This window comes from Drosophila guanche, unplaced genomic scaffold (assembly GCF_900245975.1).
Source record: "Drosophila guanche unplaced genomic scaffold, DGUA_6, whole genome shotgun sequence".
In the NCBI taxonomy this organism is placed as follows: Eukaryota; Metazoa; Arthropoda; class Insecta; order Diptera; family Drosophilidae; genus Drosophila; species Drosophila guanche.
Genome location: NW_022995754.1, coordinates 3,818,192 through 3,844,436, shown reverse-complemented (window position 1 = coordinate 3,844,436; position 26,245 = coordinate 3,818,192). Strand labels below are relative to the sequence as shown.

The following is a 26,245-nucleotide window of genomic DNA, read 5'->3' as shown; positions in this document are numbered from 1 at the left end:
GGCCAGAAATGCTGTGCATTTAATTGTTGCATTTTAATTAAAATTTATACACAAAAGCTTTTAGCTTAAGTAAGCGGCCATTGCCGGCAACGGCTACCAACGGGCAGACACACAAACATATAAATACATACTTATATGTATGGTGTGCTGGCGAATATCTGTACATTTATCCAGCGAATATGCCATATAAAAATGCAATAAGCAAAAGGCATGCATAGGTAGCAAATTATGCCAGCTTCGCGCAGTAATTAACTTAATATAAAGCAGCAGCAGCAGGAGCCACAAAGTGGGGCAGGGACTCGTACTGGGGATCCTTGGATTACAGCTATCTACCCGCAATACGAGTGCACATTTGGCTGGCATTTTCCGCTGCAGCAAATTGCCAGCACTTTATCCCCAGCCCAGCAGCATTTTCCACCGCTTCTGCTTTTCCTCCAGCTGCCAGTTTATGGCATTTACACGTTGTTTCCCTGGCCCCACCACCCCCTCCCCCTTGAACGGCAACAAATTCAATTTGCTGAATGAAAGTCTGCGCAGAGAAAACGAGAGATAACATTATGAGGTTTACGGAATATGAGCTTTTAATACTCAATTAAATTATGATTTAAATCGATTCTCTATCGCGTCAATAAGAGCATCAAATATGTATCTATTTGTATTAATGGCTTTCGCTTTGTTTGTGTGCTTAAATGAAGTTTAACTTTGAACAAATCCTCACCCATTTCGTGTTTGTGGCATCTTTAATCCCGAAACAACGTTCTCATACCCTTCTGCATCTTTTCTTGGCGGCCAAGAGGCAGTGGCTTATGAATTTCACATAATCTCTGGCGCGCTTAAGACCGTCTAGACACATCTTCAATGGAGAAGAAAAGAAAAACACAAGAAATCTCATCCTCAAATTACACGAAATTTTGGAAAACAAAACTCGAGTGAAAATCCCATCCACTGCGTGGCACTGGCATTGTCATTTGCATACTTATTAAAAAGAATATGAGGCAGACGCACAGAATTATTATATATTTAAATTATGCCAAGTGACAGTTAATAAGCAGCTCGAACTCCGAAATCCCCCTTCAAGTTGTGTGCGGAGTGCTGTGGAAATGTGTTTGCTTTGAATGCCAAATAAGGTGTCGGCCACAAAAAACGAAGGACAAACAAAGAGATTTGCGGGTCAAACAAATAAACCTTTTTCGTCCTTTCAGTGGTCTTGGCAGCCTTGATTTGATTATGCCACCTTTCAACCCTTCGGTGAACATCAAAAGCCTGTGGCTAAGGATCTCTTTGGGGCCCTGTGCATGTCGTTTCAACACCTCAAATTAGTGCACTTTGTAGTTTCGATTTCGTTTTGGTTTTGGTTTTTTGGTTGTGGTAAGAATTATACAACTTGCTTGAGCCTCTCCATAAATCTTTAACCATTTCACGCACGTCTTGCAGGAAGCAGAGCCCTCAAGGTAAAGGGGGACTGGAGACTCTTCTGCTGGTCAATGATTTGCTTCGTTGACTAAACAAATTAAGTATACGACCCACGTGCTGGGAATGCTAAGAGTCATCTTGGGGCCAGGGCCAAGGCAGCTCTAAAATGTTTATAATGAGCCAATAAACACAAATTGATTGTGTGTGAAATTAAAAGAAACTTTTCACTCGCCCTAAGACCCGAGAGACCCGATGGACAAACGTAAGTTCGAATGGGTTCCGGTTTATTGGCTATAATTAGACACACGAACTTGTCTGTAAAGATTATTTCCGTTGCTCCATATAAATATTCGATATAAAAGTTTGCTTAAACGTTTCGCTTTCAATGGAAAAAGAGAGGAGCAGAGTCTGACACTCCTTCTGGAGGTTAAGCCACAGGCGCCTCGGAGGTACGTTCAAATCGCTGACCAAATTTGACCAACACTTTTGGCAATAGTCGTAGGCCCCGGGACCCATAAACTATGCATTAGCTGCTGGGCACATGTTTAAAATACCAAAATAGCTTATGTGCATTGCCACGAATCGCTGCGTGTCCTTGGTATCCCTTGCCTGCTCCTCCGTCCATCCCATTCCCCTTGGGCACCTCCTGCTTTGTCCGGCACGGGCACGGGCACGGACACGGACACGGTTCTCTTTTGTCTTTGGCTCTTGGCTCTTTATCTGACTGCGCCACAATGACGCGACGGCGTATGAGTAATGGGTGTCCCAGTGTGTGTGTGTGTGTGTGTGTGTGTGTGTGTGTGCGGGTGGTTGCATCTACATAGAACCTATTACGTATACGCAGCGCGTAGCATTTTGATGTGGCTGCCACACCAACCGTGCCCGCCCCGCCCCCAATTCAGAGCTCGCTGCTACTCTTCTGCTTCTGGTACCCCTCCCCTCCACCGCCCGCGTATAATAAAGTGTTTGCGACTTTTTCATTGCTCACGTACGCTTTTCATGACTGACTTCTTATGCTTTAGGTTAAGGTTCCGTCTACGGTTTTTGGGTCTTTGTCTCGCCCCATGCCCCGTTCGATCTGTGTGCGTGTGTGTGCTGTGTGTGTGTGTGTGTGTGTGTGCTAAGCGAGTGCTTTATTTCATTAAGTTTGCTTCGTCCGAAAATCTTTGTGGCCAACTTTGTGCTTAATATCCCGTTGTGAGTTCCATGCGGTTTTTGTGGGATTCCTTTATAGTTTCCTTCACACAACGCATCTCAGTCTCCATCTTAGACCCCCTCTTTTCCCTCTATGAAATGGCTACAGGAGCGCCAAGATTCAGGTCAAGATTTCTTTTGCTTTTTTTCCTTGCTCTCTTTCTCCCAGGTTTCACCCCGGCCATCGTGTTGGCATTTATTTACATATTTATGAAGCGAAATATTAAGAATTATATGAAAGCGAGGTTAACTTGGGCTAGAAGCTCCATGCCAGGTCGTTTCCAGCAGCCAACAGCTAGCAAGGGACTCGGGCCAGGCCGGGCCGAGCAGACATTCCTGCCTGCATTTTTGGCAGACAAGAATTTTTTGTGCAGGAGCCAGCCGAAACGAGGCAAAACCCAAGATACTACACATTTCGAATAGCAATAATATTTGTAGACAAATATCTTGAACGGGGCCATAAGACGACATCCATCCCTTCGCTCTTACACGGTGCCGCTTTGAAGGTGATTCACTGGCCCCGAGCTTATGGTTGGTCTGTGTGTGTGTGTGTGTGTGTGTGTGTGGGTTATTCGTTATTCGTTATTCGTTTCATTTGTTGTTGGCGTCATAAATTCCTATTAATTTATAATAAAAATTTGCAAGAGAGCCGAAACGAACGAAACGAAATGAAACGAAACTTGATGTGGAATTTGGCAAATGAATATTTCATTTCAAATGCTCTGGAAACCCCGCCTCGAAAATATTATTATCTCCTCTCCCTTAAGCAAAAGGCTTCGCTGCACACACAACAAACAAAAAAAATATGTTGCATGCTTTTGTTCGTTATGCGGCTAATGAAATTCTGTTCTTGGGGAAATGTAATGAAATGTTCTACTATTTTTGTATGAGCCACTCCAGTCTGCCCCCACGTGCCAAGAACGATTTGGCTCGCTATAAATTCTAATTACCAGAGAGTTACGAGTTGGAAAATTACATTTTATTATATGATAAAAGTTAAGCTTCAACTGGACGACGATAATGTATACCCAAATAGATTTACATGCGTATTCCCCGAACAAAGCCAACCGCAAACTCCACTTAATCATGTGTCGCTGCCCAAGCAGCAGCAGCAGCAGCAGCAGCTACTGGTTCCACCTACATCGACTGGTACTTCCACTCCTACTCCTGCTGGCACTACATCCTCCACTTCGACTGTATTCAAGTGTCAGAAGTGCAATTTATTTTTATGTTGTGTAGTGTTGTTTTGGCCAGCAAACAACAACAACAGAAAAAAATAGTAGAAAAAGAAGCGAAGCAGGGAAGACCAAAACCAAACCCAAAGCCGAAAACCAGCGAACGCGCGAGAGCCCCCAAACAATACACAAAATATACAAAAGCCCAGGACCAAATGGCAGGGATGTGGCTGTGAGTGTGGAGCTGTGGATGGACCAGCCATAGTGCTTGTCCAGCTGGTGTGGCCATAAAAACCAAAGCTCGGAGCTGAGTGTGGTTTCTCTTCCAGCTATCCGTAAAGTGTTGATATATGCATGAGAAAGATGGCCAGAGACCCAGAGAGCACAAACCGATGGTCGATTCTGAGGCTATGCCAGACTCTAACCGAGCTAATCGAGATGGCTCTGGATTGCCTTTTTCTTCTTTGTATGTTTATGAATATTGTATATTTTTTTATGATGAAGTAACATCGATAAGCACGCACTCAAAGTGCTCTCGAAATGCCACCCTAGTGCAAATGATGACCAATTTTTGCACTTATGTTTACTCGTAGCTGTCATAAGACAGCCTAATTTATTTATTTCCTAATTAAGTTGCATGTTGCAAAAGTTTTTAGCTTTTATAGCAGACACAGACCAAAGGCAGATACGGCTGCCGCTGCAAGTGCAACTGCAACACAGCTCGATGTCACGTTTCGAGCAACTAATTTGTAAATTTTCGTCTAAGGGCAAAAAGTTTGCGGTGTTGTACCACCGCCTCCACACACACAAATATATACACCCGCCTCGCATGTGCCATGTCCCAGATGTACCTTTACCTGCACCTTCGGCATTGCGACTGCGACTGCGACTGTGACAGCCACTGCCCGGGCAATATGTCAAAGGTGTAAGAACGCGGTGTGTGTACGGTAGAGAGACAGCAGCAGCAGAGAGCTAGCGGAGTGCTGAAAAGTAGCTGCATGCCATGTGGGACGTGTGCGGTTTTGATGCGGTTTCGGTTTAACAGCTCCCCATGCTACCCGCCGCCGCCACCACCTGAGCCGCATAAAATGCAGTCGAGTGGCGAGGATGAACGAGGAGTCGAGTGGAGTTCACCCAATGCTAGAGATGAGTTTTGTCAGCTAGAAGTTGATCATAATGAAGTTGTAGTCTGCCGTGGAGTGACACGTGCCGCTGCCATTTGAATGTTGATTGAAATGTTGTTGGCACTTTTAGACATTTTTCGGCTGAATCCTTTAAGGCTGAGTCCAGCGGCAGTGGCCTCTTATTTTGAATGAGTTTTCAATGGTCTTCACGGGGCTTTTTGTGGCCTTTCATCAAAATTCAATTGTTGCCAGTTTGCGTCGTGCACTCGACGCCAGTGGCAGATATCAGGACAGCGACACAGACACGGACACGGATACGGAAAATCCTCCATTGTTGACCCTTTTGGGAGGTCTTTTGTTTTTCGCTCGGCCAGCCAAGCGCGCCAAGTGGACGTTTATCTTTTGCAGTCACTGTGCACTTGCAGCGCACAACTTTTTAGTTAGCTTTGCTCGACCCAAAAGTACAAACTGTAAGTGTGTATATAAACCATTTTATTTATGCTCCGGTGCGGCATATGTTTGCATAACATTTTGTAGAGCGTGAAGTGCGCCGCCCCCAAAATATCCTCAAAGACGCAGCATTTCCGGGTTCACATTTATGGCAATTGAACAAAATTTAAACAAGGAATTTTTTTTTGGGATTTTTAAAAGATTTTTAAAACAAACAACAGCTGGGAGTGACAGTGTCAGGCTTAGAGGCAGTAAACCGATTTAACCATCGATCCCTGCTTGGTCATCGAGTCCTTGTGCAGCTGATACTGCATCTGGAGCGGCGGCAAACGCAACATTTCGCGCAACTTCAAGCCTATATGAATGACTGCCCCCTCATTCTGTCCATTGGCAGTCCAAACAGCTGTCAAAGAGAGGTGTAGGAGCTACAGGAAAAGTTTTTGGAGCCATAGGAGATCCTATGGGATACGTACAAATTTTGTTTTGTTTGCCGCGCAAGTTGATGACAGCGCCGCAGATTTCCTCAGTGTGATCAAAAGACTCGCCAATCAGTATTAGAATCTGTCGAGAGTGGGTATGGGAAGCCCCAGATATGACAGCCAACAGGCACAAAGCTCTTACCACATCCAGCCAGAGCTTGTCCAGCTCGAACTTGCTGCGGCCCGTAGCTATGACCCAACGACCGCCAAATTTGTTGGCCTCATCCTCCCACATGGGCCTGAGGTAGCGAATATTGGATGGGTAGCTCTATCTACCTATCTGATGGAACTACTCACTGTATGCCCTTCTTGAACAAAGAATAATCGCTGCCAAAACGTAACTCTGATGGTGGCTTAATGTGTGTGTACAGGCTCCAAAAGTCCTCCACCATGTCAAAGCTAGTGATTTCGTTTTGTAGCTCCTCCCACGACTTGGAGCGATCGCTCTGCAAGTACCACAGCGTCCAGGTGTGCTCCAGCGGATGCTTTATAAACGGCCCAATCATTTCAGCAGCATTTGCATCAACAGACACTCCAAGCGACTCCAGCTCAGTGCTGGAAGTGGAGCGTGTGGTGTTGTTCACAAATTTCGGATCAGTAGCCATCACTGGCAGCGTTTTGTTGTTGCTTGCTTGTTTAATTTGTGTTTAATTTATAATTCAAATTTCAGAGCAGTTGAAATTTGAATGTGTTTAGTCGTATGACTACAGCAAGCATACTAAACAAATCCCAGAGAGAGCAATGACTAGCTGGGCGACAGCAAAGGCAGAGAGTGATGGATGCTGGTGGGGAGAGAACTTTGTGTCCAAAGGGTATGTGGTAGTAGTACTTGGACTCGACTCGTATTTCTCTCTGTCAGCTCGTTCATTACTCCAATTCATAACTTTCATTGCACGTAAATAATTAGACACTCGTTTGGTGGGGGGGGGCTGAGCATCTTTACGCACTCATCTCTCCTCTTTCTTTCTCTCTTTCTTGTCGTCTTTCTAATTCAACTCTAAACTTTTTATGCTCTCATGAGCCAGAACGAGTGCCTCGAGGAGCTCTGGAGCTCAGCTCGTTCGTTGCCATCTCGTTGGCCTTGGTGATAAAAATCGAGCGCCTTATGCTTTCATTCATATAAAGCGTTAATTTTATGACACAGAATGGAAGGACACTTGAGCGACTCCGACACCGACACCGACACCGAGTCCGAGTCCGGAGAGCACAAAATTTACGCACTCACACTTGGCCCTTTTCCCTGTGTCCCTCTCCGCGCTCCCTCTCTTTTGCTTTTTTCCCTAGGATTTTACGACAATTGAGTGGGGCGGCAGGTCCTGGCGAGGTAGACCTCTCCCCCACTCTGGCCGCTTTGATGGTGTTGATAATGATGATGTTGTTGCTATTGCCATTGCCGGAGCTGTCGTCTTTTATGTTGCCTGCCATAAAAGTGAAAATATTATGAAGCTTGTTCGAATCCCAGCACCGAACCCCTCCCCTGCCAAGTTGGAGGAACAATGAAACGGCAACGTAATTGCCGGCAAAGTATCTGGAAAGTCATCTATGAGGCAGTTTTTGACTTGTGCAATTGACACTGGCACACAGAGCAGAGCAGAACACAACAATTGCGATAGCGTGACAGCCCGAAAATGCTAATAAAGGAGCAAGGGAAAGGCTGTCGCCTAGTATCGAAAAGTGGAGACAATGTCTCTGACTTTAATTTGACAGCTGAAAATGGAAAATAAAGTGCTTATAAATCAGGCGAAACATGTTCTATCTGGCATTGACGCTGCCAGTAGCTCTGCGTGTTCACAAATATCAAGAAAATGGAAAGGGACAGCAGGCGGCAGAGGAATTTCATGTCCAGCGTAATGCCATAGATGGATATTTTAATGTGCTCATTGATTTCCTGGTGCACCAGCTCATCAATCTATGAATGGATAATTAAATAAGTGACTCGAACTACAAATTGTTAATTCGTTCTCACCGTTCTGTCGAAGCTTGGCTGATAGTTGATCAAATGAAAGTGGCAGAAACTACGCGAGAGCCGCGACTCCCACGACAACAACTCAAATATGGTAAAATAAAACACAATGTTCAGCACGGAGGTGAGGAGGTAGTAGAAATCCTGCTGATTGATGGCTGTTAGGAATGTGAAGGGTAGAAATCCGTGTACCAATGCGCACAGCCAATGGAATCGAAAGTGTTTGATGAGTCGCCGCGAAATGTTAAACACCTGCGATCGTAGGACTATCAATTCCTTTGTTATGCAGCGCAGTTGTTCGACCAGCACCGAAAGGTGTACACCCTCCAGCACCTGTGCCTGTCGCAGTTTTCTCACATCATTGGAGATGCAACGCGTGCAGAGGTGCAGCTCATGGTAGCAGGCAATCAGCACCACAAAGAGGCAAATGTTGATCGTGATCTGGAGCAGAAATGCCAGCAGAACAGCAAATATCAGCAGTGAAATAATAGTTTGCCTGGTGTCCCGCCTCATGGCCGATATAAGTGAACGAATGAGCGTGTGAAAAGCCAACACGAGCAGCAGTAGATGTCGCCCTCGAAAGATATTCGGATGCCGTGCCATTGTCTGGAGTTGCCTCACCATCCGGTGCATTTCATTCAGCAGTTTAACGCATTCCCCGCTGTACAAGAGATTCTGTACACGCACCACCAGAATCACGTAAAATCCCACCATGGATACCCATTCCTCGTTTCTGCTGATTATGAAGTAAACGTTCCCCACAATGAGCACCATGAGGAGCAGCAGAACCAGCACAGAATATACCCTCAGTGTATTGGATTGATAGAAACGTTCCCGCCTCAAATCGTAGACGAATGTGGTTAGGCCACAGAGCTGCGTCAGCAATACGATGCCGAACAGGAAGAGCCGCGTGCAGCGGTTCAGTAAATTCACTTTCCTCATGTCGACACTATTGATTGGCAACTGCATGCCAGGCAGCAGGCAGCAGGCAGCACCCAGCAGTCAGCTAACATATCCGGACCCCAGAGGGATGTGTCCTCATTTGAATTATGACCGCACTTTAGCGCTGATGCACGCGCATTAATTATCGGTCAAAGTTTTGATGGCTCAATCGATATTATGACGACGACGACGGTGACCATAGCCCAAAGCTTGTGGTCTAAAAGACAGACCCCCCGCCTTAATGGGTAATTTAATCTTCAGTTGAAAGTCCTACAAGTGATTTCCGCTGCGACATTCAATACCATTAACCTTCATTCATTGTGAGTTGTGCTGTGCTGTGCCCGCTGCTGCTGCTGCTGCTGCTGTGAATTCCTTAAACCGATAAACAAAATGGACTCGCATCACTCTTTCGCTCATCGAACAATATGGAGGAAAAACAATCTCAATCTCGTTTTACTTTGCTCTCTGCGGGAAACACATTTAATTACGCAACATTTACGTTAACATTTTATTGTCTGCATTATTGAGCCCGGACCTGGGCTGGGTAGCCGGTCAGTGGCCGGACTTGCTCCCAATCCTTCGATTTCCTTTCACTGTTTCTCTGTGCACTCGCCTGTGGTTTCCGTTACACATTTCGCGCCATTGTCCGAAGGTGCGGTGCCGCCCCTGACATGCATGAGCTGCTCCATGGCCAATGGCCAGTGTCAGCTCTCCACTCTGCCCTTGCCACTCGCTGGCAGCTCATTTTGATGGGAGACGGCATCATTTGAGTGCCGGGAAACCTGCATTGGGAGTGCACTGGCAATGGCACTGTTATTGGCATATTTTAATGCTGCCGACAGCAGGGCGGGAGTGGGGGCTGAAAACTGATATATGGAAAGCAAGAGACAGGGCCGAGGTTCTCAAAGATGCAATGGCTCTATCAGCAGAGCGGCAGGTTGGCTGCGTGGCTGCGTGGCGGGCACAAAGTAAACAGAACTTTGTGGCCGGGAAACTGAAAAACTGGAAAACAAAGAGCAATCACACAAGCAGCGAGAGGGACGGATATGAATCAAGAGTCAAACGAAAGCTGCGAAAATATTTTGTTAAACTTAATTCCAGCGGAGCACAGGGAAAGCACTGTAAAGACTGGAAGCCTGCCTGCCTGTGTCGTTTCCCTCCTGGTTGGAAGTGGAGACAAACGTGTTGAATCGTCAATTGTCAGTTTGTTGCATTATCAGCGTTTCACGGCTCATTTGCGTTTGGAACATGTGTAAACAAGACAAGGCAGATGGTTGCGACTGCGACAGCGACAGCGACCCGCATCCATCCATCTATAGCCCACTTCCTATCTGTGCCATGCTGTTCCACAGGATATGGCAGCTGATACCGCCGCTGGCACTGCTGGCAGACAACTCATCATACATCAGAAGGAGCAACAGCAGCAATAGCTCCTGAAACAGCAGCACTTGCTGCAACAACATCCATTTTTGAACATTCGTGATTTATGAAATTTGCCAACCAACAAGCCGGCAACAATTTCGGATGCAATTGCACTCGCATTTATTTCGCGCATATTTAATGAGCATAAATATTTTCGCAATATGTAAATTATGAAACATACACTGCGGCGTTTTTGCAACTGCCCTTAAAATATGCCAATGGCGCCTTATTAAGCGCTCATTATTCACGCTGCTTGCCCCAGAATTTATGTACATTTAAAAGCCAACACGGCACACAAAGCGTGTCACACGGCAAACACCACTCACTGTCTTGTCTGCGGTGGCACTTATCTGCGGTTGTCATGACAGTCCATGAATTGGTCGGCGCATTGCCGCAATTTTGTGGCACGAAACTTGCCAAAGATGAGCCATAAATTAGTTCGAATTTGGACTGGATTTGAGCATAGGACTTCCAGGTTGATTTGAGGTGAAATCTTAATCGTGATCCGATACAAATTATGGCAGTCTAGTGCGCCCAATCGTACGCGAGCAGCCCATGGCAAGCACAGCATCAATCTGATAATCTATTGCCAAATTCAATTTAGCGTTCAAACTTTTCCCCATGCTTCAGCCTCGCTCTCTGTGGGCTCTCCAGAGGCACACACACATACAGGAAAAGAGAAAAAAATGTAGAGAAAGGAAGAGCGAAATAGCGAGAGGGAGAGACAGAGTGCCAGCGCCATTGAATTCACATTCACGTTTTGCTTATTTATTTATTGCAGCCATTGCATTGTTATGCACACCAAGGCAGACAAAATAAATACCAGCACACAGCACAATAAATTTAAAATCTAATTACGCGCACCATTTAATACCGAAGCGGCGGACGCTGCTGGAAACGGAAGTGGGTGGTGGAGTCCAGCTGAAGTTTGGAGGAGCAGCAGCAGCAGCGGCAGCGGCAGAGAGGGAGCCCGATAGAACGTGAGTTAGCTCCAGCTTTGACGGCGCCAAGTCCCCTCTCTAGCGTATTCTCGCCAAAATTCGAGAAATGGCAAGGCCAAAAGTAAAACGCAATCGAACAGCTAACACAACAGATGTGTACAACCAAACAAATCCACACAACAATATCTATGGCAAACGGATAAGCCGCGGGACCAAAATCTCAAGAGGAAACACACACACAAAAAATACAGAAAAAATGCAATTAAAATTTTTGATAAGCAAACAGCAGACGCAACTCGAATTAGTTATATCTCTCTGGATGTGTTTTAAACAGTTTCAAAAAGAGGAGAAAGCCGGCATGGGGCTGGGGGAAAAAATAGAATAAAATTGCTTGTGGCTGAGTTTTTGACTTGCGGCACTGTTGGTCAGTGTGGGGTTAAGCTGGCAGTCCTCGGGTCTCCGACTACAAATGAGTTTTCTTTGTGCATGTAATTTACACTGCGAAGAACCAGAGGCGGGGCAGGACACAGACGAAGGTCGGTGTAGGTTCGGTTAGGCCACATCCGCAACCAAATGGTCAACATTGCTCAACTTGTGAAAAATACATTATGGTTTCAAGTATTTAATTGCACACAATTTCTGGGGTTGTTCGAGCAAAACCCCCAAAGGCAAAGTCAAACAAGGATATCCGACGAGTGTGTGGATGTGGGTCAGAGTCCAAAAGTTACGGAGATTTTCGGTTTGGGTTTCTATTCCAACTATTTTGGGAGCGGGAAATACTCTTAAGTATAGGGATGATTTGTCCTAAAAAAAGGACACACAAAACGCAATTAAAACTAATAATTAATACGACAACAAGCACACGTTTCTGTTTTCCCTCTGTTTGGGGGAATAGGCCGCCTCTCCAGGACATTTGTCAAGTGCGAGGAGGTTGACCTTCCAGTGGAGTCCTCCTAATAAAATTATGCTTAATTTATATGCAGGCTGCGTCATTTGACTGATGCCTACTAATGACTTCCTAACAATTTTTAATATCTATGCAAATGAACATAAATTGCTCGTCCTCGTCCTACGTTCAGGTCCCCTGGCTGCTCTCCGTTCTTCCTCCTACTGGCCAAATTATGTGGCTGTGGAAGCGCTGGCTTCCCGCTAACTTTGGTTAACCGTTTAGCCGCCGTTGACCCAGCGCACAAGTAACCAAAAAAAAAAAATACTGTAACACAGCGAGCAGAAGAAAGAGAGAGAGCGGGAGTGGCGAGGAGATAGAGGGAGATCGAGTGAGCGCACGGCAAACAACAGCCAGGAGGCCCCGACAACTGCTCTCTGGCGTTTAATTAAATGACATTATGGCCGCCTCGCAGCGTTGTAGGCAATGGCAAAAGCTACAACTGTGGCAGTCCCCCAGTCTCCCAGCTGCCAGTTGCCACAACACCCCAGATTCCACTGCCAGTCCCAGTCCCAGTCCCTCCATTTTGCTCCCAAAATGTGTGCAGCGGGAGCTGTATTTCAATTTTTGTGTGTATTGCGTCTAGTTGCTGTCTATTATGCTCAGGTCATTATTACGTTTATAGAAAAAGTTCTCACAGAGATCTTTGGGGAGAGCTTCCTGCCCCCAAACCGAAAGTGTGCGAATGCTTAGCACCTCGAATGGTGTCAGCCCCAACCTCAGCCACTGGCATACTATAAATAAATTCATATGTTGCATAAGATACCTGAATTTGCAGTGTTCTTTTTGTAGATTTTTATATAAAACTATTTCCTTTTCCCAGCATTTTTTTGCTGCAGAATATCTGCAAAGTTCATATTTATACTCAATCCGACTTAAAGGCTCAACTCTTAGCTCTTAGCTCTGCCTGCCCATTTTCTTTGGCTCTGAATCCGGCATAATTGCTGCATTTCTCATGCAGATGGCAAACGTTTCATATTCTCTGGACCGGTGCCGCATGGGAGAGGAGGTGGGTGAGAGTAGTAGCAGCACAATTTGCATTGCAAATAATCATTTTTAAGTTGCTAATGATGGCAAAACAGGCCCAGGATTCAGACCAAGGCACACACACAGTGGCAGAACAGGGGCCAGCAGCAGCAGCAGCAGCAGCAGCAGCAGCAGCAGCAGCGGCGGGCAGAGAACAAATTAAATCATTAGTTATGCGTTGCATAGTATTAATGCGCTTGTAAAACGGATCCAGGGGAACTTTTTAATTGCAACTTTGGAGTTTTCCGGAATCGGAATAAGCAGGGAGGATATGCAGATGGAGCTGAAACACAAGCTCCATTCCATGTTTCCATATCAGAAATGCATTTGCCATTGCGATTGACTTTTGCCAGAGCCATCAAACTTGTTGGCTGGCTGTCCGGTTATCTGTCTGTATGGCTGCTGCATTAGCAAAGTTTTTGCATTTGAGACCAACTTCAAAATGAAATCAAGACGAGTCCGGTCAAAACTTGAATTGCAGCAAAAGCAAAGTTCAACTGATAACCGGGAAAAGGAGTGGAAGTTGAAGTGGGAACAGGAACATAAGCAGAAGCAGAAGCAGCAACTAAAGTAGGAACAGAAACTGTTGCTGAAAAGAGGACACATAAGTATACGGGATGTGTGTTGGGGGCAGCTTTTGGCAGCTGCTGGCTTTTGTAAATCTCTTGGCAATTTGTTGCAGCTGGCCCGGCTAAATTGATGCCAAATTGAATGTGTCAATTTCCATTCGATGTCATGCATTTAAATGTTTTATTTGTATTTTCCCCAAACCGGCAGCTGTTGACGCTGCACACAGTACAAAGGACAATGGCACACACAAAAACACAGACACAGAAAAAATAAAAGTACCAATTGTTACGGAAAAATAAATAAAACTTGTAATTAACCGACCAAGTTACGGCATTAAATCCACCCGCCACCCAATAGATCATTATGCAGCACACTCTCGAATTTAATTGAATTTCTATGTGAAAATATCTTCATTTCCGTACAATTCATAAATACATTATAATCCCTCAAAATTTAAATGAAATCGTAGCCAGGAACATCATTCACTTGCTGCTGGAAAACAATTCAGATCGTTCAGTCCAACTGTTGCCGGTGCCGGCGCCTGATTATAGGGAGCATTTGTGCATATTTGCATTTGCATTTGCATTTATATTTATATTTATATTTATTTAAATGAGAATGCTCTCATTTTAACTTTTGCTGCTTTATTTAAATCATAATTAATAATTCAAATGCTTCGAAGCATATTTAATAAGCGGAGGAGCACTGCAATGCGAATGCGAATGCGAATGCGAATTCGGTGTGTAATGCCAAGTGAATGAATTGCCTCAAATTATACCAGTAATATTTATTTAATGAATGCCATAAACATCTCCTATTAATTGCATATTTTTCCCTAACGAGCGACCCACACCCACCTGGTCGCACCATGAGGCGCGTGTGCGGAATACTCTGGGGGCAGGGGCAGGCCTCACTGCACCATTGCACTGTGTGCCCGCTGAATAGTTGTATATTTTTATAATGCTTACACACATGCGCCATTTTGCGGCTTAAATTTACGAAAAACAAACAGACATTTTTAGCTCAGGATAAGCGGCTTACAATGTTAACTCTTGCAACACACAGACACACATGGACATGGACATTCAGTACATCCTCCAGAGAGTGTGTGGAGTGTGGAGTGTGGTTCGGTCCCTTTTGTCACCGAAGCAGCGACTCTGTCGTTTGTTAGCAACTTATTTGCAGTTGGTTACCTGCAGTTTAACACAAATGTTTGAATAGCCAGCCAACTTTTTTTTGTTCCCGTATCTCTGCTGATGCCAGAACAGAATTTGGAAAGTGTTTTGGCATTCCGGGAACATCGCCTGTGTGAAACGTTTGGGAACGGATCAAACAGAGCGAGAATGCTGCAAAAGAAAGGTCAAACACTTGACCTTTCTCAGAACTAATTACAAAAGGCAGTCCAGGAAATTACTACGAAATTAAAATTAAGTTCACCTGCCCCCAAGCTAAAAGGTAGAGCAGCTCAATAACCAACAACAGGCTGCTGCTGGCTGCTGGCTGCTGGCTCCTGGCAGGGGAGAGTTGGTCCTACTTTCAGCTTGTGCTGGAGCTTACCTTTTTGCTTTTATTTGGCCTGTTAATTATGCATGCAAAGCTGCTTGTAGATACTTCTCTCTCTCTCTCTCTCTCTCTCTATATAGGTATAGGTATAGGAATAGGCACATCTATATGACGCTTCTAGTTTTTAAGCCCTGGCCATGAATTGGGCACGGACAAATTTCGTTGCCATTCGAGTTCACAGCGGTTGTGGCCACAAATCAAATGCTGCCACGCCTCCGACATTGGGAGAAAGCCCTGCGGTCGCCGGCGCTAACCTGGCACTTATTTGCAGCACCCCCCACCGCACCGCACCTTTACTATAACTTCTTTTTAAATAAATTTTCGATTATCGCGCACATTAAAGCAATAAAAATGTAATAAATTTTCAATCTGCGACTTGGCCCTCGGAGTGGAAGGCAAAGATTTTTATCGAGTTTCCGTAAATCGATGATAAAATTAAATGAACTTTGCCGCTGTCTGCGATTGACAATGCCAGCGAATTGCGCCCCAGGCGCTGTTTAGTTTTTCATGGCTGATGGCTCTGGCGATAGCAGCAAAAGGAAATGCCTCGACCAAAACAGCTGCAATAACACGCATACGCACGCACAACGTGAAAATGAACAGAGAAAGTACATACCTTCGTTTGTCTTTTGGCGGCTCGTTTTCATTTGCAGCAGGCAATTATTGTTGTTTCTGTTCCTGAACTACAGACCAGCTCCTTTGTCTTCAGAGTGTGTGTTGCGGCAGCAACTTCAATTCCAATTTTCATACTCGATTACCTCGATTCGCTTGGCGGCCAGTACCTGTGCCAGTGCCGCACTCTCTCTCTCTCTCTCTCTCTCTCTGTGTACAGTGGCTCTGTTATTGTAACTGTTGGACTTTTCTCCTGGCAGTTCGCTTCTTTTCGCATCTGAGTGCCAGAGAGAGAGAGAGAGAGAGAGAGCTGAAGGTGCTCCGCCGCCGCACTCAATAAAGTTTTCGAGCTGTGTGGAAAGGCAAACATTTTATTAAAAAACTTTTGTTTCACTTGGCAGGCAGAGGCAGATTCAGAGGCAAGGACCTTGAGGCCTTGGCGAAAGTTTACACATAGAAATATGATTTTACATTTGCTTTTAATTTTAACTCTTGCAATCATTTTTCGGCCCGACCACCTTTGAAAAATATTATAATAAAAATAACTTTTACTTTTCCCTCCCGTCGCGGCAAAACCAAAATGCAAAAGGCAAGGTTTGGCCGCCAAACAATAACCATAAATGTCGGGCATAAAAAGTCGGCCACGTAATTGATTGTTGCAACTGGGGGCGACACAAAAATTTAATAAAAACTTCGACCCGACAGAGGATAGCATGCGGTGTGTGCATCCCGACGCAGGGAACTCTTCTCCCCATCGCTCCTCTCCCTTAATTTGTGAAAATTCTAGGAGGCAGCTAGTGAAGGCTCACAGCGATTTGCTTGGATGAATTTTTTCAGCTTTTCGTGTGAACATTTTAAATGCTAATGAGCTTTTAATTGCTCACTTCAGTGTTGTGTACGCAGCACCACTCCACACCGTGCCTGTCCACAGCAACGTTGCGTATGAGTAATCTGCGTGTGTCTCTGGATGCGAGACGAGACGAGACGAAGCGAAAATTAATGAACCTCTTGAGTGTGTTTTAAAAGGCTGCAAAGATAAATCATGCACATTCATCCAAAGCTCTTCATGATGTTAATTACCGAACCCTGTCGTACGGCGGCCCCCTTGAAAATCGTCGAAGGTTGGCAGGGAGAGTGTGGAGAGTGGAGGAGGGTGGCTACGTGTAAGCCGGTGAAATCTAAATAAACACAACAATTGCAATTTCCATTGCAGCAACTTGATAAAAACTTTGCAGTTTATCCAGCTGAAGAAAGTATTTGCATGGAAACTCTTAGGGAAAAGGAAAGGAAAGCAAAAAGCAAAGCAAAGCAAAGGAAAACTAAACCCAAACAGACTCAAGCTCCGGCTCTGGTCGCTTCTTCACTTGAAACAAAAAGTTCGAAGCTGTTTTAACCCCACACTCAGTCCCAGTACCCCTGACTGCGGGGTTGTGAGTGTGCGTGAGAAGATAAAAGTTTTAATTAAATAATTAACAGGAATTGTACTATGTATATATATAAATGTGTGTAAGTAGTTTGAATCTGCATTGCCCACTTGTTGAACCGACGAATGGGTGAAACGGCGGCGTGGAATCTGAGGTTGTTAGCCGCTGGGCCATAAATAAATACCCACACATTGTTTGGCTATCCTTGACCAGGCTAACAAAAGGTAACCAACAATTAGATAAAAGCTAAAGATAGAACGCCCCAAAACTTGTGTGTGGACTGGCCGCAGTTTAATTATTTATGCCAAAAGGCGATATGGACTATCTTATAATTGAAATGGTTTTCAGAGCATGCTTAAAGTGTGTGTCAAGGCTTTAAGGGCAGTCGCTTCAAGAGTTGAAATTACTAACAATATCTGTAGAGTCTGCAACTGCATTCCCGCTCCCTGTCCAATTCCGACTGAAACTGAAACTGAAACCTCAACCAAACATCGTGGAAATTCCCACATTTTGCGCTGCATAGCCTGGACCGCAGTGCATCATTATCGTTATCATTATCATCCTGGGGATGTGCATCATCCTGGGTTTTTTGGCCAGAATCCGGCATTCTGGCGCGCTCTTCGTTTTTGGCGGTTGTCGTTGTTGAATTTGCGGTCCGTTGATATGCGTAATAATGCAATAAATACAAATTAAACATGCTTGAGTGCAATTATGCAAATTGATGGAGTTTATAGGGCGCGTCGCATCGACACTGACCCGGCGGCAGTGGCAGCAGCAACAACAGCCATAACGGATTACAAAACGATTTCAGGACACTAATCTCTTGTAATGAACACAAATATGTAGAACACGGCGATAATCGCTCATGTACATTTCACAATAAAGTGCTTACGAGTGTAACCCCGGACAGGAAGCGGACAGCAAACAGCAGAGATGGCAGCCAGCCAGGTTCCAGTTTCAGGCCCAGGCCCAGTTCCAGGCCTTCGCCCAGCGATAAACGATGAAATACGAGGCCCACTAATCGCAGCGTCCTATTGCTAATACAATTTTCCTCCACCGTCTGCTGTCCGTTGTCATTTTGTCCGGTGTCCGGTGTCCAGTGTCCGCTGTCACGTTATATTTAACGTTTATCTATAAACATTTTCGATTTAGTCGGCTGCTTTTTTCGCAGCGACCGTGCGACTAAACAAATACTCGTACAAGTCTCAAGTTTTATGTCCGTGTCCTGTGTCAGCGGCAGCTGTTGGCTGCTTGGGCCACTGGACAGGCTATTTCTTCTTAAATTTCTATAATTGCTTGTGATTTGTTGGCCACGAACGTGCCCGGCCAACTGCAATTTGTTCGCACACACACAGAGAGCTCTTCTTTCCTACTACTATATTTCCTCCCCACCGTATAGATTTTGCCATATATTTTTATTTGTCTCACGCTTTCAATAATTGCCAGCATTACACGTGGCCCTAATAAATTAGTCCTGTTCCCGGGGCTTACAACTAAACCGTTGACTAAAACGACAACCTTCTCAAAAGCTTTTCGTACTGTTCAGGCAGTCAGCCAGTCCAGGCAGTAGTCAGCCAGCAGTCAGCCAGTCATTACGCAACGTCAATCATACGCCCCGTGGTGCTGAGATTGGGCTAACGATTATTGTCTCGTCTCTCGTTTGATATGGCATTTAACTGGAATGGATAGAACCATTCAACATTGCCCAAGCATTGTTCATTTTAATTACAATTTTTACGGATATATGCATAAAGCATTTACCATGCATTCTCGCAGCTGTGTTCCGTGTCCCCGTGTCCCCGTGTCCCATGTCCTGTGGCAAGTTGGGCCACATTAAAACTCAACCGCAATGCCTAAAATTATGCATTGCCGAAATGTAAAATGATGCCACATCAATATGCATGTCGTTTTTCCGTCTTTTTTTGGTTTTCCCTCTGCTACATTTATAGTTTTCCACCCGTCCACCCAGCCGAAATGAAACAAAAATCAAAATGAAAATGAAAATGATGCGGAAATGGCCATAGATAATGGCTGAAATCTCCCTCAGTGTGAGGGGGTGTGTGCAGCGGATATTGAGCGGATTTCAGCTACATATGTGACGGCGTGGAATGATTGAAGCCATTGTCAAAATATCACATGGCATTGGGGAGGGGGGGGGGGGGGGGGGGGGGGGATGGGGAGAAAGTAAAAGCGGATATTAGATGCGCTGCATGTCACAATTGATGGAAGTCCGAGCAACTAAACTTGGCTTAAAATGCTGCAGCCGGCCATCCATTCATCCATCCATAAATCCCACTATAATTGATAGTTCTTCCACTTATACGGTCGCATAAAGTAAGTTTTATGCTGCAATTACCGTGAATAGAACCATTCACCTACACAATGCTAGCGACGAAGAGTCATTTCAATGTCTTCAAGCGCTATTTCTATTGCATTTCGACTCTGCTGCTTGGATTCTAAGAGGTTTTCTGCTTAATAGCACATTAACTCATCAGAGGAACCGCAATTTCACCGCACTAACATACACACAACTCCTCTCTGTTTGTGTGTCTGTGTGTTTCACACTTCAGCCCCACCGAATCATACAACATTTTAACAGCTGTCAGTTTTATGGCGCGTGACTTTTACGACAGCTAAATGTTGTATTCTGCGGAAGGTGCCGCACTCGCAGCCGCGTACAAGGAGCTGGGTGCCCGCTCTCGGCGATTTTCGGAAATCGGTTTTAATTGCCAACTAAAACAAAATGGCTACACCAACACCAGTACACCAGAGTAGAGTAAAACTACAGCTATAACAATCAGCAGTAAGCGCCAAAAAGTAAGCGTACATTTCTATTTTTTTGGCAACAAAAGCGCATAAAATTGGAGATTGTAGAGCATTGGAGATCACATAAAAATAGTTTTATTTTAATGTGTCAGGCAAACAACAATTGTGCCACGTTATTGATGTTGTTCGAGCTCTGAATTTTATTATATTTGACACACTAATTCAGACACCAGCAAACAAATGTACGGAATACGCATTATAATAGATATTTGTGGAGCACAATGGTACATAGAAAATGTTTAGAAATAGTGTTAACCAATGGCATATTGTACATACAGTCAAAGTCCCTCCTGTTGTATCCAGAGATTATTAAATTTCCAGCTTCACTCTCATCAAGGGTACCCTTTAGTCCACACATTGCTTTGCAGTCACTTTTAATATGCAACAGAAAGCAAGTTGATTGGTTTTGCCTTTCCCCCCCCTGCCTTACCCCTTCGACTCCTTCAATATTAAATGCGTTGAGCGATTTTGAAAATGTTGCTGCCATTGCAAGAAGTTTTTCGAAAAACTTTTTAAATGCATTTGCCTTTGCATTTATTTTGCAATCAGGCGACCCCTTACGGGTGCCCTCCCTTTACCCCTGCCTTCGCGTTGCCGGCGCGACATGCGAGAATAATAAAAGTTTCTTAGCAATTTTCCACAGCAGCGTAAAAACAAAAAAGGATGCTTCGCTGCAACACTCGTTGCTGTGTGCTGTGGGCATGTCTGTTTCGTTAATGAGTTTGTGATGATGCGAAAAATATGCTCAAAGACAAGGCAAAAGTTTCGTTGTATTACTTTAATATGATTTGGTTTTCCTTAGCTGTGAGAATCTGAAACAGTAGGGTATTGGCATGGCCAGCTATGGCGCTCTACACCTACATTGCAGTACAGTGCATGTGCTGCTGCTTTCTGTTACTTGCCTGCTGCGGAAACAACTTTAATATTATTATCAATTTTCTCACAAGCTGCAGAAAATTGCATGCAATTTCCCGGTGCACCGGGACTCGACTGCCTGCCGCAGACAGAACAGAACAGAACAGAACAGAGCGAGAGAGCTTTACAAAGGGTGGAAAATATTACAACATATTTGGTGGACGGCATAAGTTATAGCTTAACCGCAGGTAATTAAATACCATGCAGCATGTAGCAAAAGGAACAGACACAGCGACACGAACACGGAAGCGGCACAGCATCAGACAGAGGACTCTCAAATTTCGCTTATTTCCCCTCTGCGTCGTTGCATCCCTGTTAATGAGCGGTTCAGCAGGTCCTTGTGCTGTTGTTTGGCTGCGGTTAATATGCCCCTCGTTTGTTGCCTCCTAATTAGAATTTCATGAAACTCTATAATTAATTCAGCCAAGATATCTTTCACACACACACACACACACACATACACACCCAACACATAGCAAGTTGGTCACCGAGTCAGAGAGAGGGCAGAGGGCATTGCTCAAGTTTATTACACAACAGTTTTTGTGTCCATTTTTATTTCCAATACATTGGCTTTTGGGGGGCAGTAGGAGAATGCCACGAATGCCATTCATTGCCCCCCGAAAGTAGAGAAAAAAAACTACACCAAAGGAATTTTGCCACACAATCAACTGCTGAATTCAATTCGAATGAAACCTTGTTCCGGGGCACTAAATTTTCAAGTGTCAAACTAATGGCCTAAGAAATACTTTATAGCCAACATTTTAAACAATATAAAATCCCGTATAAAACGCATTTCCAAAAGGCACAATTCAATAAAATATCCATTGTCCTTGGCTCAGCTGTAGGATGTATCTTCCTCCCTCCTGTCTCCCATTTGTAGCTGCAATTGTATCTGTATCTGTGCATATATGTTGCTGTAATTGTAAATGTATCTCTGTATGTGCACGCATCATTCATCCGGCGGCCATATTGAGGCAACATATCCGGCGACAGGATGCCAAGACAAGAAAATTTCATGCTATGCTTTGTACGTTTCCGCATCGGTCTTCCTCACCCAACCGCATCCCACTTTACACCCCGATTCTGCTGCAGATCCCTTTCCCCCGCTTGCCAGTGTCCATACCCCCCTCTTTGCTCCTACTCTGACGACCCTTTTCGACCCCTCTCTCTGGGCTTTGGTTGTTGACTGCCTCTGCTTATATTTTATTTCATGCCAACAGCACTGTTTAATTACACACAAAAGACAGCAGAGAGAAAGAGAGAGCGAGGGAGAGATGCACACATGGATGTGCCATGTTAGCCTGCCAGAGATACATACCAATACAGACAGAGAGACACACAGAAATAGACATCCTTCTTTCGCTTTGTATTTGTGCATCTGTATGTGTGTGTGTGTGTGTGTGTGTGTGTGCATCAGGTAATGGCTGCCCTTGCTCGCATGCAATTTATATTTTCTTCTGCTGTTGCTGTCTTTCCCCTCTCATGAGCCTCGTCGATCTGGCTCTGAGTCCTGACTTCTGTGCCTGCATCTAGCTGCTGCTGCAGCTGCTTGTGGCCAATGTCCTCCCTACACGGTTGGCTCTCTACTTTCTTGGGTCCATCTCTTCTCCTTTGCACCGCCGCACTGCAATTAAGTTCGACTGCAAAACAAAAGGCATGTTGTTTGATATCAACCAAGTCGCATCTTCACCCCTCTTCAAATAATTTCTCAATTGTTATTTTTATGAGAAACAATTTTACAACATTACAGAGAGACTCTACAAATAATTGCTAAACTGTGTGTGTACATACGAGTAGACGGGATAATGACTGATTAAGGATTATGAGAGATTATGCCTTGCTTTTGGGTTTCCCTTGTGTCATAATCAATTTGGGTTCTGTGTGTCGAATATGAAAGGATTGATGCGATGTGTAAGATGGCATAAAGTGCACTTATTGTACGCTTGGTTTGTTCGTTAACTTTAAGAGAATATTGAACTCCAAAGATGATTGGTGAATACTGAACTACATGGCAGACTGGCTAGCCTCTGCCTCTCTCTCATGTGCCCATAAATAATTACGAGTATTCCCATATTAATGGTGTGTTGATACTCATTTCTTTTCAGTTGTTTTTCTGTGTATTTTATGCTTGGGCTCTTGCTGTCAATGAAATTCATTGAAATTATTTATCTGATTCTTAACAATTGCATCATAAATTTTATTAAAGAAAGAACTCTTTTGCCATACAATTTATCATCCTGTAATTGATAATGGCAGTGCCTAGGACTATGCCGCCATGTTGATTAATTATCGCAATGACAACAGAAGCAACAGCAAGAAGCAGCAAGCAACAATGCAAAGTTATCCCTGCAAAAAAAAAATATTTTTCAAAATTTCAACGCCGAGCATGATTTATGTTTAAGCCTTGGCCTGCCTCCCATTCCAGAGCGGTCTGGGTACGAATGGTAGAGGCCTGAGAGATGGTAGAATCATGGAACCATTCTACGTCAAATGGCTAAAAGCATTGAAAGGTCTTCAACGCCGTTTTTGCTTTTTGATTCCTTCACTTTTGCTGTTTGTTTAATTAAAAACGCAAAACTTTTGCGGTTCACAGTCAAATTAAATTATGTTCAATTTAACTTTATGGCCCGCTTCTGGTTTCTTATTTTCCTCGTTTCCACGTTTCTCTGCTTCTGCCTCTGCCTCTTCCTATTTTCCATGTTGTTTTTCCCGGCGGCAAGCAGTGGGGGAAAACAATTTTGCATTTGCAATAAGTACGAGTATTGAGTGTGACCCGACCTGAATTTGTAAAAGTTTTCAATTTCACGAGCCTTACAAATTTCAGTGCCCAAACCACCGCTACTGCTACTGCCTCTTTTGGACTGCCTGAAAGAAATGCTCATCAAATGTGTCGAATGCGAAACAATGGCGCAAATTTACCGCAGAACTTGACTCTGGTTTTATGGTCTCAGTTTTGTTGAGTTGCCTGACAGCGCGGCGTATGCGCAATTTCTGACAAGTCGCCCTTTGTAGGAAGTTTCTTTTGACATTGTTTCAAGGTTTTTCAAGGCTTCCTAAGAGGGGAACTTGTCACTAAGAGCTAAATGGAAGATGGAACACTGGAAGCTGGAAGCTGGATGCTCGGGATGGTAACCGAGAACTTGCACAACATTCTGCATGAAGTGTTTGTTAAAAAGTTGGCGCCCAGGCCAGCGGTTTTTGGCTCCACTAAGTGCCTCAGTTATTTGATAGAAATGATTGACATTCACCCCACACATAGCCACAGCACCGCCCGCAACACCCATCTCAGGCCTGAATGAGGCTCTAAGTTGGTCCAACTGCCAGTACGACTGGCATTGTCAGCTAGTTTTGGTTTGTTACCAACTTAGCTCTGAACTCAACTGAAACAGAATACGGAGTGCAAAAGTTAAACCAAAGTTTTGGTTTCTGGTTTAGCTGCAGGTAGAAGCAACTAAGTCTAAGAATGTTTAGCCCAAAAAGCTTCCTCCTTCGTCCAGTCGAGTTGATTGACAATAGTTAGGGAAATTGCGAGCACGAATATGAATGAGTGAATGAAAGTATGAATGCCGAGAGATATAGCTTTACTTTTTTGTTGGACCCTTGACATGAAGTAACTTTTGCATGCCGAGTGCCCTCTTCACCTGAAGCATTAATAACTCATTGGCAAACTCCACTCGCCGTACAATAGTTAAATTTTTGCTACTTTTACTGATTGCCGGGCACTTGAAACTACCACAAAATGGCCGCCACTCACGTGTAATTGCACACAAAATGCTAATAATGCGCAGCCGATAACAGCCACAGTCCACTGTCGACAGCCACTGCCACAAGGGCGGGCAAAAGCTGGCCAATTGAAATGGCAAAAATCGAGCAGTCATTCCGGGTATTCGAAGCAGGACCGCTCCCTCGCCCCCTCTGATCCTTCGTAGTCATGGCATGGCTGCCGCACCCACACCCGCACTGTGTAAACTTATATGGCAAGGCAAACGTTTATTTATAAATCATTTTATTGTCGGATTTTATTTGCAGTGGACGACCGTTGAGCGTCCGAGTTGGAGTTTCTATGCCAATAAGCAGCTTACCGGAAGTTGTAATGCTGTAAATTTAGATTTCCGGCCGCAAGTGCAGCGCCAGCTTCTCCGTACGGGTGGGATGGGGGTGGGTCTTATGGTTTGGCAACATTTGTAGCACCCACAAACAAACAAAAAAAATATGAGCAAGAGAAAGGAAAACGAAACGTAAAGTTTGGCCACAATTTCATTGAATGCAGTCGCCCCTGCCCCTGTCCCCGTTTAGGTTTATTTTTGTATAAGGTAAGCAAAAAGTTTGCAGTTTGGCCAAAGCCAGCGAAAACCAAATCCAAAGCCAGTGAAAAAACCGCAACTCAAGCGAAACCTGTGACCAATCTCGGGCTAGACAAAAAATATTCCCTCAACCAATAAATGTAAGAGAAAAAGCAAGGAGAAAGGATGAATGCCGTCTGGGTAATTGGCCAAGACCACCAACAGCTGATTGTCCATAGTCACAGTCACCGTCTGGAGTTACTCGTATTGTCGTCATCTGTCCATTAATCACGTTTTAATGTCGAGCAGAACAGCACAGCACCATTCTCGTAGCAGCCTGTCAGTGCACACTAATGATCTGTGCTTTACACATGTACCCATCCATTGTATGGCCTATAGATGAACTATCTACGTTATCCTCGATGGCTCGTCCATGCCAGCATCGACACTCGCCTCGCCCCTATTCCTGGTCAACGTCTACTGCGCTCTACGTTCCACTTAACAGACGTGTTTCATCTTTCTCGACTCTCTGTCTATGGCTATGTGACTCGGGTCCCTGGTCTTTCCTGGTCTGATAGTGGCCATGGCTATGACTATGGCTACGGCACTGGTTCTGTCTCTGGTTGCTGCTGCAACGCTTTTTTATCGATAAAGTGCAATCAATTTTTACAAATGGGATTATTTTCCCAGCTCCCTTTGCATTCCACTCTCCACCCACTGGCAGTGACTGCTTTGGCTCCCCTTTTCCACCATCCACCCCACACTGCCACTGCTGCAAACGAATTGTAATTTGTTTTCCCATGCATTTGTTATTGTTCTCCGACTGTGGCTCCATGTCTCTCTGTACCTCTGTCACTGCCACTACCTCTGTGCATCTGCGAATGTACCTCTGACTGTGGCAGTGTCTCTGCGTCTCTGTGTGTGTGTCGCAGTGTCGCTGGAGTCTTAGTGAAGTCGCCGCATTATCTTATATCTGC

General features: G+C 44.7%; 2 protein-coding genes across 3 annotated transcripts; both read right to left on the bottom strand.

Moving 5' to 3' along the window:
• Nucleotides 1-5,575: 5,575 nt before the first annotated feature.
• LOC117589022 (eukaryotic translation initiation factor 4E1) lies at nt 5,576-19,690 on the bottom strand. 2 transcript variants are annotated; one of them, XM_034280650.1, is made up of 6 exons: nt 19,686-19,690; nt 10,920-10,925; nt 6,133-6,466; nt 5,978-6,074; nt 5,830-5,917; nt 5,576-5,759 (listed from the first exon to the last, which is right to left on the bottom strand). In XM_034280650.1, exons 3-6 carry the CDS (start codon nt 6,438-6,440, stop codon nt 5,599-5,601), a joined length of 654 nt encoding a protein of 217 aa, XP_034136541.1. In that variant the 5' UTR covers nt 6,441-6,466; nt 10,920-10,925; nt 19,686-19,690; the 3' UTR covers nt 5,576-5,598. The 2 variants fall into 2 exon arrangements, with proteins under 2 accessions (XP_034136541.1, XP_034136542.1); XM_034280651.1 differs by lacking the exons at nt 10,920-10,925; nt 19,686-19,690 and adding exons at nt 14,454-14,459; nt 18,048-18,052 and having other exon boundaries at nt 5,577-5,759; nt 6,133-6,344.
• Nucleotides 7,057-8,740, bottom strand: LOC117589277 (uncharacterized protein CG32395). Its single transcript, XM_034281067.1, has 3 exons — nt 7,802-8,740; nt 7,603-7,744; nt 7,057-7,253 (listed from the first exon to the last, which is right to left on the bottom strand). Exons 1-3 carry the CDS (start codon nt 8,738-8,740, stop codon nt 7,057-7,059), a joined length of 1,278 nt encoding a protein of 425 aa, XP_034136958.1.
• Nucleotides 19,691-26,245: the final 6,555 nt, after the last annotated feature.